Source organism: Peromyscus leucopus, chromosome 6, assembly GCF_004664715.2.
Source record: "Peromyscus leucopus breed LL Stock chromosome 6, UCI_PerLeu_2.1, whole genome shotgun sequence".
Lineage (NCBI taxonomy): Eukaryota > Metazoa > Chordata > Mammalia > Rodentia > Cricetidae > Peromyscus > Peromyscus leucopus.
Genome location: NC_051068.1, coordinates 59909580 through 59923172, shown reverse-complemented (window position 1 = coordinate 59923172; position 13593 = coordinate 59909580). Strand labels below are relative to the sequence as shown.

Here is a 13593-nt window from a genome sequence, read left to right as displayed (position 1 = left end):
GGTAGCCCAGGCTGGCCTTGAACTTACAGAGATCTGCCTGGCTCTGCCTCCCGAGTGCTGGGATTAAAAGCGTGCGCTACCACTGCCCGGCATTTTTAAATCAGCACTCTTCGTTGTGGCCAAGAAGAGCTCCAGTCTGACTCCCTCGTCCTGATGTAATGGACATTCCCTTACAAAAGTTTTGAAACTCATAGAGGTATTTAAAGGTGAGAAAAAAAATGTATACTTTTATTTTTCAAAGGAGTAAAACATCTCAGTTGCATTTAGCTACAGTACAAAGAACAATAAAATAGCACCTGAAAATTTGTAAGAAGTTGACAAGATCCTTGACTCCATCTTCCTTATTTTCTTTTTCTTTGTTAAACAAACAAACAAACAAACAAAAAAAACGGAGCCCCCATTCCCTACTTCTTCAACTACTACTCCACCAGCGGTCTGATTTTCATCCGAACAGTTCTGAGGGAATAATCTGCTCCTCTGAAGGGAATCCAGACCACCCCGTTCTCTATCTCATAGGGGCTGTTGTTCCTGGGGTCATAGGTGCCCCCAGGGTAGTAAATGCCGTTGAGGTTGGCAGCCTGACAGCTGTTGTACCACCAGCCGCCCCCGTAGACCTCCGCACAGCTCTCTTCCCATTGGTCCGCATCCCTGTCAAAGGTACTGAACTGCATGTTGTTGTGTGAGGTGTATTCTGCCCCCTCCTCCACAGAACCTTCCATCAGAGCATCTCCAGCCGTGCCATGGTAGGAGGAGACCTGCAGAGCATAGCCCTGAGCCTCAGAGCCTACCCGGAAGTGGTACTCTGCATAAGCCTGTTTCCCAGCCCAGTCCTCTAATTCAATCCTGAGGACAGAGGCCCTCAGAGTGAGTAAGTGGAGGTAGTCATTGCCTAGCCAGAATTCCCCTTCCCCCTTGTCGTTCAGGCTGCCGAAACCTCTCTTGTAGTCTTGCCAGGTCCGGTTAAAATTCAGTGATCCATCCATTCTCTGCTGGATCAAAAGCCATCCTCCCAAACTGGTCTCTTGATCGCAATAAACAGAAAAAATCTTACTGGATCCAGGAAGCTTGATACTGAAAATGCCACTTTGGGCACCTGAAGGATGTGTTTGGAGGACATCATCACAGTCTAAAAAAAAAATTAAGCTGGTTGGAAGAAGTTACTCTCATTTAACTTTGCAAAGAAAAGCATTGCCCAGATTAAAGGAGACAGATACTGCCTGCCTGCCTGCTTAAACTTCTCCTTCCCTCCCTCCCACCCTCCTTCCCTTCCTCCCTCCCTCCCTCCCTTCCATCCCTCCTCCCGTGGGAAAATGAAGCAGCCGCATTGAGATGTAATTTTAAGCAGGTAAAGGAACTTAAGTCTTCAAAGTGCAAACTTTCTGCAAAGGGATTTGAAATCTTACTTGCATATATGAATAGCAAATGGTCATCAAAGGTAGCTAAGCCTCCATCCATCAATACTAAGAGAACAAATGTTTAACCTGATCTAAATGTCAACTGAGACTAAATTTAAGGTTAGTGAGTTGGATGTCACAATAGCACACATTTTGAATGAATTTGATTAAACAGACTCAGAATTGAGTTTCAGAAGAATTTGTCCATTTTTAAAAATATATTTATTGAGAAACGACTGCACTGTTAGGCATTTGGGAATTACAGAGATAGACATATGTCAAAGTCCCTGCCCCCATGGAACATCCAGTCTAGCATGAAAAACTGACCTCCCCACCAAAAAAAAGTATGATTTCAACAAGGCACAATAGAAGGTTAGGAAGGAAGTGCAGCGTGCCTGGGCACGTCGCAGGAATGGTTAACTTAATCTGGGGGGTTCAGGGGGAGCTTCCCAAAAGCTAAGTGTGGATACCTCTGGATGCACGCAATTTGGCACGGCCCCTCTTGGTGGTCCGAGTTTCTCCTTCATGGTGGGTTTCACTTCCTGCCTCATCTGCCATTTTGAAGGTCTTAGAGGTGACTTGTTTTCTGACAGTTGAGGTTTTACCACTGGAAGGAAGGTCGGGTACATGGAAACGTGAGTCTGCTATGTCTGAAGAATCAGGGCCTGTAACGTGGGTCTTACTGACATACTCTCTGTAGTCAGATGAGAGTGAATCCAAGTGATCGTCAAAAAAAGAAGCTTGGTGGGGGAATCTTTGGACAAAGCTATCAAACCTGTCCCCAAAACTCTGGGTCAAGCCTAACTCAACAGCATCACCACAGTCAGAGCCATCATCCGAGGTGACCACTTCCTTGACCACTTCTCGGCGACCATCAGAACCCGTAACCGTCTTGGTAATGGTTTTAGAGCATGAACGATGTACGGTACTTGTGCCAGTAGAGGTGACTTTCTCATTTCCAATCAGGAGCTCTTTATCTCCTTTAGAGGTGGTCACTTTGCCTGTGTGATATTCTTTCCTTATTGCTGGGCTGCTACTTCCTGTGAACTCTGAAAACTCACCCCAGTCAGGGTTGCTAGGCCTGGAGTTCCCAGATCCTGAGGGAGTTGGCCTAAACCCTCCAGGTCTAGAGCTTCCGGGACCCCCATGTCCACCAGACCCCGTGGTCCCGGGGTTCCGATTCCCATCACTTCCAGGCCCAGAGCTCCCAGAATGCCAATACCCAGATCCACCAGATCCAGGGCTCCTGGGGTTTTCTGCCTCTGTCCCTGTTTCATATGTTGCAGAGCCTCCTGGAGAATCCCCGCGCGAATCTCCTCGTGGATTCCCACCCTTCCTGGGCCTCTCCAGCTCCATTCTCATCTGCCGCATTTCTGTTAATGCCTTCCACTCTGGAGGGGCCTCCTGAAGCTGGCTCTTGTAATTTCCGGGAACCAAGTCGGGAACTGGAACCATTTTTATTGCTGGCAAGTACTGCCTGTCTTCTGAAGGAAGCAAGTCTTTAGCGATGACCTGTTCAAGCTGCTTCTGCTGACCTTCATAGTCCCGTAGATCTATCTCATGGGCCACACCCCTGCTGCAGGACCCTTTGCAAGAGCGGATCTTGATATCGATGTCCACCTAAAGAGGGGAAGACAGAGAAACGAATAATGTCTATTGACGTTATTGGTTCCTGGAAACTGGGTTACTCTTTGGACATGGGTTTCACTTCCTTTGGCTATCGGAAAACTCAGTCCCACCCTTTTTCTTTGACTTAACATGGCATTCTCACTGGAAGCTGTGTAGGGCCAGGGAAGTTGGGCAGTGGGAGCTACTTGGATCCATTTCCGAATTTGGATGGAGAAAGAGATATGTGCAAATGCTTGTGAATGGAAGCCCTCCCTAAAGAGCCTCTATGGTGCTGGAGCCAAGATGTCCACACGTGGTGGGCAGGCCGGACAGAGTGTGTTCTTTTGAAACACACTGTTTACCCTTCAAGAATTTCCTTCACATCTCTGGACTTCTGTCTTCATCTCTATGGTGGAGACACTTTTTTGGGTCTCTTTTGGGTCGATAATGGTTTTGGTGGACACTCAGAAGACCAGTGTCTTCCTTTTCCTTCTTAGTCAAACAGGAAGCAGTTGGGGCCAGGGCCTCCCACTTACCTCCAGGCGTTTCATGTCTATCAGCTGAGCCCTGACATTGTTCTGCAGAACTTGAATTTGTTGCGCTTTTTCTACGACTTTGCGCTTCAGGATCTCAATTCTGCGTCTCAGATCTTCTGACACTTGGCCATATGTGTTATCAAAGTCTGAAATAGAGAAAGTTTCAGGCTTAATTAGATTGTTCCACACAAAAGTCATCCAAGGATATTAGTTACTCATGACTAGAAATCTAGACATCCAGAAGAAAATACTTTGGAGTTTTAAAACTGGGGTTTGGTAAATAGTGAGCTTGATAACATCCAATTATTTGATTGTAACTTTACTCAAGGGACTTGAATCTATTATTTCTGCTGAGGAGATTTTCATTCTACTTGGAACTTTGAAATAGTTTCTAAACATTTTGGACAATACCAGGGCCCAGCCACCCACCAACTAGGGCTGCACCATTGACATTAAACTGTTCAGTGTTTCGTAAAGACAGAAGGAGGCAAACAGGCAAAGAAGGCCTCAAGAACTAGAGCTTCCACCGACTTGCTCTCCATGCCCAGAGTGACTACAGTGCTTCCTAGCCCTGGTGAGTCCTAGAGAGAAGACTGAGCATGGTCCTGTATTTCAAATTACACACACGCACACACACACACACACACACACACACACACACACACACACACACGCACATGTATGTATGTATGTATGTATGTATGTATGTATGTATGTATGTATGTAAGTATGTAATTGGCTCAACAGAATCTGGACCTGATACCTGATGTCTAACTTGTGTCTTTGAGAAGTTCTTTGACCTCTGAGACTCCTTGCCTGCAGACCACAAGCAGAATGGCTGCTTGAATGGTCTGCCTCTCCTTATTTTCAGTATATGGACTGTTAAAAAAATCTAAGCTAACTTCTCTAACTTTGTGGAAATGACATTCACCTCCTTAAATTTCAGTGGTTTCCACACCGAGTACTTTGGAATAAAATCACAGCAGCAGCAAGAAAACATTATCATTGGGGATTTTCACTGTTGTCTTTGCTAGAAACTCTGAGCACTAAATATGTCCTACTCACTGTTGGCATTGGCGAAGTCCCCTCTCAAATACTCCATAATATTCCTGGTCAGCGAATTAGAATCCTTGTTGTTCTTTTGAAAATCAAATAGTGAGTTTTTGAGCTTGTTTATTCTGCTGGTAAAATCTTGATTGACCTCGTCAATCAGCCCTTTCATCCTGCAGCCGGATGGGCACTTGTGGTCTGAAAATGAAGGAGTTTGGGTTATATGGAAGTTCTATCTCTTAGCTCCCAGTAAGCTTTGTTAAAACAGTCCCTGCAGCTTCCCTCCCCAGCTCCTCTAAGTATCCACTGACTTAAAAGTACCTCCGAGGACTAGTTCAGAGGCCAGAGGGAAGTTCCAGAATGAAGGTCCACTTAGCCTTTCATAAGGCTCTGGGAATTTTGAAGTCCTACTATTCAGGCATCCCATTGTTTATCCCACCAGCGACCCGTGATAACTAGTCCATGCCTTAGGACTAGTTTTCTTCCCATTTTCTCTCTCTAATTTGGCATATGCGGTGCTAGGTTCCCGTTAGAGTATCTCTGACAGGGAAAGGTTTCCAGGACCCACCCAGTGAGCCTGTAGATCTTTGTGTCTCAAGGAGGGACGTCCTCTTCACATGTCCCCTGCTTACCCAGTCATCATCAGAGCAGAAGGGCCAGTCTGCCTCTTTGCAGTGACTCTGCTGCTTCTCCATAACTCTTGGGCCACGCCCCTGTGCTCCTCCCGCTAAAAATTCGCCGTCGCCGGTGTCTGAGGTCTTCAAGGGTTCATCCAAACATCCAAAAAGGAGCAGAGGCAACACTGTTAGCCATTGTGATGCTGGTTATAAAGACATCATGATGCTCACAAGCCCCAAGGAAGAAAAGGTGGAAGTCAACACCTCCACAGCCAGCCTGTCAGTTTCTGACCGTCAAATGAAAATCCTACTTATTTTATGGAGTCATTATGAGAAGCAAAGGAGATAAAGGGTATAAAGGTTTTTTGTTGTTGTTGTTTGTGTGTGCGTGCGTGTGTGTGTGTGCGTGCGTGCGTGCGTGCGTGCGTGCGTGTGTGTGTGTGTGTGTGTGTGTGTGTGTGTTTTAAACTGTGTTTGATGTTCAATAAGCACTTGCTAAATGTCAGGGGTTTTAAATGAAAAATGATCTGGATTAACAAGATTAGTTAAATTTCATCCTTTTTTCCCCTTTTGTGACCATAGATGAAAAAATAGCTGAAAAATTGTAGTTCTTTCCCCTGTAAGTACTCTTTCTGTATGTGAAGACCTACGCCCTCTTGTGCTTGCTCTTCTTCTTCTTCGGGTTTCTATGGTAACCTTTGGAGATGGTCCATGATTTAGACAAGCATTTATCAAGGACACAAATGTAGGAAGTTAAAACTTGGCAGTGTTTTGTACTACAATCATGCAATTGTAGATTTTCATTCAAAATGAAAATAATAAACAGTTAAAGCAGTAGTCAGCAACTAGCAGTTTTTGAACACCTTATTATTAGAAATATGGAGTTAAAAGTTCTCGGCTCTAAACCAAATGAACTATAAAACATTTTGTCCAAGAAGACTTTATAGTTTAGTGGGTGGAGATGGCTTTTAGGTTTTCATTATTTCCACTCCGTATTACCAACTCACAAGGGTTTTACTGTCACTATTCTAGTTTGGGGAAGTTCATCCTTATAATTAGTTAACGCAGGCTCATTCTCACTTGTGAACATTCAAATAACCCTAATCATCATAATTAAAGAAACAAGTGGGATCCTTTTGTGTAAGAAATATAATGGTAAATTCGATTGCATTTCAGAATAAAACAATGCAACAATAAAGCAGGCAGAAATTGAATATAATAATAGATAAGGAAAATAACAGACCTATGAATTATCCAGAAATATCACCTTTGCTGGTGATTTTAGTTTTATTCCCACAAAAAAATGTTTTCTTCTTTACTCACTGATAATCAAGATTTATGAATGGTGAGCCAAGAAGGCAAGTGAAATAATATGCACCCTGGGTAACTAATTAGGATCCCACTGAGTTCCTTGGACATAGTTGACTTGTTTCATAAATTAGAATGCTTCAGAAGCCTTATTGATGTAGGTTTCTTTCTTTTATATGTCTTTGGAGATTATTACAGTATTTAGACGCAATCTAAAAAGAGCACAAATCATTCCAAAGAACACACTGTCTCACACCTTGAAAGTACATAACAAACAATATAACAAACTTCCAAACACTGCTGGTTTGGAAGACTGAATCTGAAAGATGAATCAGCCTGAATGACAGATGTCAGGATCCCATGAGAATGTGTTCACTATGACCCTATGGCCTTCCTCTTGACATCACATTACCCTGTGTACTTGTCAAGCCCATCTAGGAATTTGCCTCCATGGCCTGGTGTTCATAAAGCTAAGAAAATATTAGAACAAAGACCTGGTACAACAGTCTATCTAATATAATAGACCTGGTAGACTCCAAACTCAAAGCTCCTTGTAGGAGAAACACTAGAGAATGAGGGAAGAGAAACCACATACCCAGACTGTGCTGGCCACACTCAGGATGAGGCAAGCGACCTTCAGGGAAAGCATCTTCTCTTCATCTGAGGATGGCTCAGGAGGAGCACTGCAGCTGAAAGAGAGGAGGACTGACTCTGCTCACAGCTCCCATCCTACTTAAATCTGCAGGATGCTGAGTTAATCATCACCTTTGTCCTACCCAAAGGGCCAAAGCTCACACTGCATCCTTTGCTCTGACCACAATGTTGGTATCCCAGAAATTCTTGCTCAATTCTCCGTAGCTTGTTTGTTTCTGATAAGTTGTTGCAAAGTTGGGGGAAGAGTCCACATTCCAGGAAGTGGGGGACTTTGAGGATACAAAGATGAACCGTTTCCACACCTGAAGAGGGGGGGAGGGAGGGTTGCTAGGGCATCCTGGCTATCACTTCTGTGAAGTAGAGATTTAACCAATGATGTTTGACTTTGGGTAGGATTCAGAGTCCATCCAAGTTTCAAAATGACTTGAAAGCTTACAGAAAGCTTATGTTAAACAGAAGATTTTCTTCCACTCATGTGTCAAAGTAGCAGCCACTGGTGTCCAACACCTACATCCACAATCTTAGCTCCAGTTTCCTGGCTCTATGCTCTTACGAAGTTTACTTTTCATCCTTGTGAATCAGTGTCCTCAGTTAAAGAATGTGGGCAATGACAACCTACCATGGATGTTAATAAAAAGATGGGTGAATTAGTTCAAGGCTTTCAGAGTAGTGGTTGACACCACTGTCTGGTAGTAAGTGGTAGCCATTACTAGAGAACAGAAAGGCTGTGGAAAGTGTTTTCTTCCCTTATTGTGGTGTTGGGCATAGACTCTGTTTGTTCTTCATCTCCAAGTTCAGATCTCCTGGGCTCAGTGAAACTGCTGTATGACCTACCCACCCACTTCTATCCCACCCCCACCCTCCACTCCTCACCAAAGAGCAATAGCTGCATCGTGAACAGAATATTTCTGCATTATTCACAATTCCACACTAGGGAAACAGTAATACCCCTCAATGGATGAAAGGATAAAGAAAAGGGCAAATGCAAGAGATTATTGTTCAGCCTGTGAAAAGAAGAAAATCTTGCCTTTGGGGAAATATCCATTAGCCTGGAGGACATCGTGCTAAGTGAAAGAAACTAAACAGAAAGATACAATTTCACTTCCATGAGAAACCCAAAATGGGGACAGAGACACAGAACACTGTATTGGTTGCTGGGAGATGAAAACTGAGAGAAATAGGAAAAGAAGAAAAGAAAAAGATAATCAAATGAGGTGATCATATGCTAATTAGCTCAAAGAGGGTTATTTCACATCAAACATATACAACTTATACATATTAGTCGTGATTCAATAAAGTTAAAAGACACCTTTGACTTAAATTTGTTATATTTAGTAATTAAAAACTGAGAGTGACTAGTTAAATTTGAATCTCAGACAGACAACCAGTATATCTTAGTGTATTATGTCTTCTGCGATATTTGGAATATACCTATACTAGAATGTTGTTGTACATGTGAAATTCAAACTTAATGGGGTATCCCGTAAGCTGGCAACCAGCTCTACTTTGTCTGATCCTGCTTTCTCTGTGAAGCCACTGCTGGTAACAGCAGTCACTGAGGTTTAGTGAGTGCTTACTGAACACCCACACGTTTGCCATGTTCCACATGTTCCATGGGGTCCTGATTTAATACTCAAATGTGGTCCCTCGTCTGTTTTTTTTTTTTAGAACAGTCTTCACTAGTGGTCTGTATCATTGCAGGGATATTACCTGCCTCTTCTACTAGAGCATAAAATGAAAAATTGTACTATTTTGCTTGTCTTTATAGTCTCTTGAAAAGGTACAGATCCTCATTGAGCAAGCGAGCAAGCATAGATGCTTTCTTCTGTTGCAAACAGAGCAGCTCAGATGTGTGGTGCTTGCTACAGACAGAACAAATCTCTCATCAAGGCAATGTCCATCTACTCAGAGGCGAGTTCCTCAGCTTTGGAAAGTCAGCTTCAGAGCTCAGAGAAAGCCCTAGAGCCCATTGAGACTCCAGACAACAGCGGTAAACATTCATCCACAGACACTGTACCATCAGCCTGCCAGGGATGGATAGGAAACCCCCGACAAATGTGCCCCCCCCCACCTGCAGGAAGTTCTTTTTAGGTAAATGGACAGACCATAATCTTCTTGAAAGCAAACCAAGAGAGACAATGTTATCGAAAGCCACCATTGTGGAGCCCGTGGAAGCATTTCCAAGGATGTCCACCTGAGAACAGTGCCCTTGCTGTTCCATGGTCCTCTAGAATGTCTGTATACCTCACTTCCTAACTCTATCATTCTCCCCTTCTCCCTCACGCCCTCCCCTTTTCCCTCCTCACCCCTCCTTTTCCTCTTCCTTTTCTGAGCACATCACCTGAGGAGCAACCACCCTGAAGTGCTCTTGCACAGCCCAGCTTTGCTTTTCTCCATGGTACTTATCACACTAGAAAAATGGAGAGTGATACCAGACAATTACAACACAATCCTTAGAAATGGCACCTTTAATTGTTCTAAAAGGTCCGAGAGTCTGTCATCCAAAGCTCCCCATTTTCTCTCTAGTGAGAGGTTCTTCCAGTAAGCACTTGTGTGGGCATCCTTGACCTGGTTCTTTATTATTCGGGGTGGTTTTCTACCTCGTGACACTTCCTGTGCCATGCACCTCACGCAGGTTCACAGGGTACAAACAATACAACAGTCATCATTTTCAAAGAGTATGTGACAAGAAGGAGAATTTTCTAACTGCAGAAAAAAAAATCAGTAAAATTTAAAGAAATTTTCTGTGGCATAATTCTAATGGCTTTCCCCTAGGAATTCATAATGTTTTTCTTAGCCCCATGGGGATATTGTTAGATATCTTCTTACAGCTGACATCATTCTACCAGTTACAAATAACAAAAACAAAAATTTACAAGTTTGATGGGAATTCATATGCTGCATCATAAAAATCTATATGAACATGTGCATTTACTTTTCCCTAATAACAATAAGTACTGGCACTTAAGCAGGAGATACTTGATTAAAACAATAATTAAACACACAACTGGGAAGGACAAAACACTTCCTGTTGTCGGACTGACCATAAACAGGAGATTTTGGCTCTTGTGACCAAGTTTACACGACCTCTGCCTGCGTTTTACAACAGTGGTTGGGCTCTAGCAAGGATTTACTTAGGAGACATTGTCAGCCGTGCTTAGCTTTATGCCTTTGTTTGATGTGCCCTTCCTGGATTTCTCAGTTATTACAAAAGTTTGATCTTTGCCTAGCTATTTACCGAGAAAGGCCAATGAGTTACGACGATCCCTGTGGGAGTGATTAATGAGGAATTTGTTTTAGAACCTGTCAATGCTCCCATAGGATCTGAAGCCCTCTTAAGGCCTGGACGGGTACTGCAGGCATAGGGTGCACAGAAAGACATGAAGGGAAAATTCATACACTTGAAATATAAAAAGACCAAAGTAAAGTACAGCCATCCTATGAATATTCAGTTGACACATTAATTCAGACAACATGACTTCATTTTAAACATTCATTCTCAGTCTGTTATAGCAAGCAAACTCTTCTGGTTTTGCTGGGTAAAGATTAACACAGAAAGCCTACCAGTTGTGAACATATTACAGTGAAATGTGAAGAAACAGTATCTACAAGGCTCTTAGCAGTTTCCCAAGAAAGGAATTACATCGCAAAAGGAGGTAATGATAGTTGCCGAGGTCCATCATATTTGTTTGTAATGTGATGCTGGGGACAGCCTAGCGTATTCTAAACACACATCCTACCATGAAGGTGTGGCCTCAATTGGGGACCTAGTTTTAAAGGGTTGTTTGATCTGGTCTCACCAATTTGTAAAAGTGCTCTATCTGGATAAAAATTCAGCAGCAACAACAAAAATACTGAGAAATACCACAGAGAGACCTACATGGAAGACATTTTCCAGCATTCCTGGCCAGGACACAAAACTAGATTCCTCTAAATTGAAAAAAAAATGTAAAACCTGCAGAACAAAAATAAGAAAGGAAATGTGGTACCCTGGGGCATCTGTCACGTATGGTGGCACACACAGGTAATTCCAGCACTCATGAGGTGGAGGTCGGAGGATTAGATTATCCTTGGCATACATAGTAAGTGTGAAGCCAGCCTAGGCTGCATGAGACCCTGCCTCAAAAAATTGTTTTAAATTTGTATTTCCAAACTTAGTATCAGATTCAAAGCCATGTGGTAATGCTAATCTTTTCAGTGAGAAGCAACTCAGTTTCCTCCGTTTATTGGGACAATTTCCTATCTTCTCTCATGTGACCCTAACCCCAGCTTTGCAATGTAAAGAAAACAAATGAGGAGGAAAAACATCTCCAGTCCAAAGTCTACTCAATGTTAGTGTTTTCTTTTCCTTTTGTAACATTTTAACTGTGTGTCCTGGTTAACTCCAGAGTGGAATCTGCCCTACCATGTTTACTTAAGGAGAGTCAGCACTCAGACTTAGGATGAGTTTCCTCCGCTTGCCAGTAAGAGAAAAATCAAGCGATGACCTGGCTGGTAGGAGCCAGTGCCAAAGACCTGGTGTCTAGATTTGAAGGACACAGTTGTGACCCAGCTAGTAGATTCGAGTGAATGCCACAATCCTGAAACTCACCGCACCTTCTGCCTCCAGTGTTTCCCAGGTGGAGCCGAGTTCCGCCCTGTGCCAGCAGCCTTCCCAGAAGGCTGTCCCGATGGTTCAAATGGGTGGACCTGTGACACTTCACAATACTCCAATCATGGCTGTGGTGCCATGGACCAAAGCTCATGCTTGCAAAGCCAGTAAGTGTTCATTTACATTTGGCCTGAGTTTTTTGTTGTTGTTTATTTGTTTCCTTCTTAAAGGAAATAACAATCAACAGGCCTCTGCTACATAACTCATACTAGAGAGTGATTATGAGTTGTGTTCATTTTGTGCGGTGGACTAATTCAGCAACAATCCCCTTCCCCAAAATAATTGGCAAAACTTTGCCTGCCCCCAATCAAGATCATCAAGGCCATGTCCTTGGATCATAGTGTGGCATTTATATAGTATTTTAAAAATATTTGAAAAATTACAAGTTTGGAAATAAATAATATTTACTTTATAACTCCTGGACTCAAAAGGAAGCTGAAGGAAACTATAAAGCTTTCAACTTGGAGAAGGATCTTAAGAGAACAATAAAGTTACTGGGCAAGGGGTGCAGCTGCAGGCTTGAACTCTATTGGGCTATGCAAGACCCTGGGTTGGATTGGATGTTCACAGCACCAAAAAGAAAAAAAAAAAAGAAAAGGAAAGAAAGAGAAGGGGGTGAGGGAGGAAAGGGAAAAGTAGACCAATGAAGATGTTAGAGATTCTCAAACTGCTTGTGATAAAGAAACATTTCTTATAGAAATTCTATTCAATTATAGATGTATTAGTTTACAAAATGCAGTGGAAACAAATTACCAGATAAGTAAAAAAAAAAAAAAAAATTAAAGCTACATAAAACAGCTGGCACACACCTTTTTTTTAAGAGTTTAAAAAATTTATTCTTTGTGTCTTTCACATCATACATCCTGCTACCACCCTTCTCCTGTATCGCCACATCCACCCTCTGCCCCTGCAACCTCCCCCCACAAAATAAAACAAAATAAAGTTTAGATTAAAAAAATGAAAATAAAAGAAAGGAAGAAAGGGAAAATCTTGTCATAGATGCTGCAACGTGACACAGTGAGCCACACAGAAAACCCGTTTATCCGTACATCTTTACATGCAGGCGTTCATGCAGGCGTTCGTCGCAAATAATCATTGGTCTGGTTCCAGGCCCTGGTCTCTTCTACACTATAGACACTGGGCCCTCACTGGGACTTTTCCTGGGCATCCAGTTGCTTTCCCTGCGTCCTGAAGAGGTTGTAGTCCTGGGTCCTCAGACCCCACCCCAGCCTGTGCTCCAGCAGATCACAGATGGGGCCGGTGTTGGGCTGAGCCAACACTTAACCCTGGTTCTAGGCCTGGGCAGGTGCAGGGTTGGTCAGCCCTCCGGCTCTCCCCTGTCTTCACCTCCAGGGGGTGCTCTCCAGCATTGCCCTGGCTAGTTCACCTTTGCATGGATGACCAAGGGGTGAGGGTCAGCTCTCCCACACCTACACCTCCAGGACCAGCTCTACTGAGTTGCCCGGTCCACACTCTCCTGAGTGTGGCAGCTAATAAGCACATGGACAGCTCTCCTACTCTGCCCTTATAACCTCAGGGTCAGCTCTCCCACCTGAGGGGGGGAGTCGGGGTGGAGCGATATCCCCCCCCAATACCACCATATGACAGATGGGTAATGGGGACAGTTCTCCATCTGCCGCAGGTCTTGATGGGTGCGTGGGTGGGGATACCTCTTCCTTGCCCATGCCGTGGCACACATCTTTAATCCCCAGCACTTGAGAGGCAGAGGCAGGCAGATCTCTGACTACGAGGCCAGCCTGGTCTACAGAGTGAGT

General features: G+C 43.6%; 1 protein-coding gene across 1 annotated transcript; it reads right to left on the bottom strand.

The window, feature by feature from the left end:
- Positions 1-290: 290 nt before the first annotated feature.
- On the bottom strand, positions 291-7239 carry Fga (fibrinogen alpha chain). The gene is made up of 6 exons (XM_028857063.2): positions 7109-7239; positions 5217-5346; positions 4604-4786; positions 3539-3684; positions 1865-3014; positions 291-1126 (listed from the first exon to the last, which is right to left on the bottom strand). Exons 1-6 carry the CDS (start codon positions 7160-7162, stop codon positions 420-422), a joined length of 2370 nt encoding a protein of 789 aa, XP_028712896.1. The 5' UTR covers positions 7163-7239; the 3' UTR covers positions 291-419.
- Positions 7240-13593: the final 6354 nt, after the last annotated feature.

What these genes read in the sequence shown, in the direction of transcription:
- Fga (XM_028857063.2), bottom strand. Translation starts at nt 7,162, where the DNA reads ATGCTTTCCCTGAAGGTCGCTTGCCTCATCCTGAGTGTGGCCAGCACA. An exon ending in CTCTGATGATGACTGGGTAA is followed by an intron (nt 4,787 to 5,216) that starts GCAGGGGACATG and finishes CTTCATTTTCAG; the next exon opens with ACCACAAGTGCCCATCCGGC. An exon ending in TAGACATGAAACGCCTGGAG is followed by an intron (nt 3,015 to 3,538) that starts GTAAGTGGGAGG and finishes TCCCCTCTTTAG; the next exon opens with GTGGACATCGATATCAAGAT.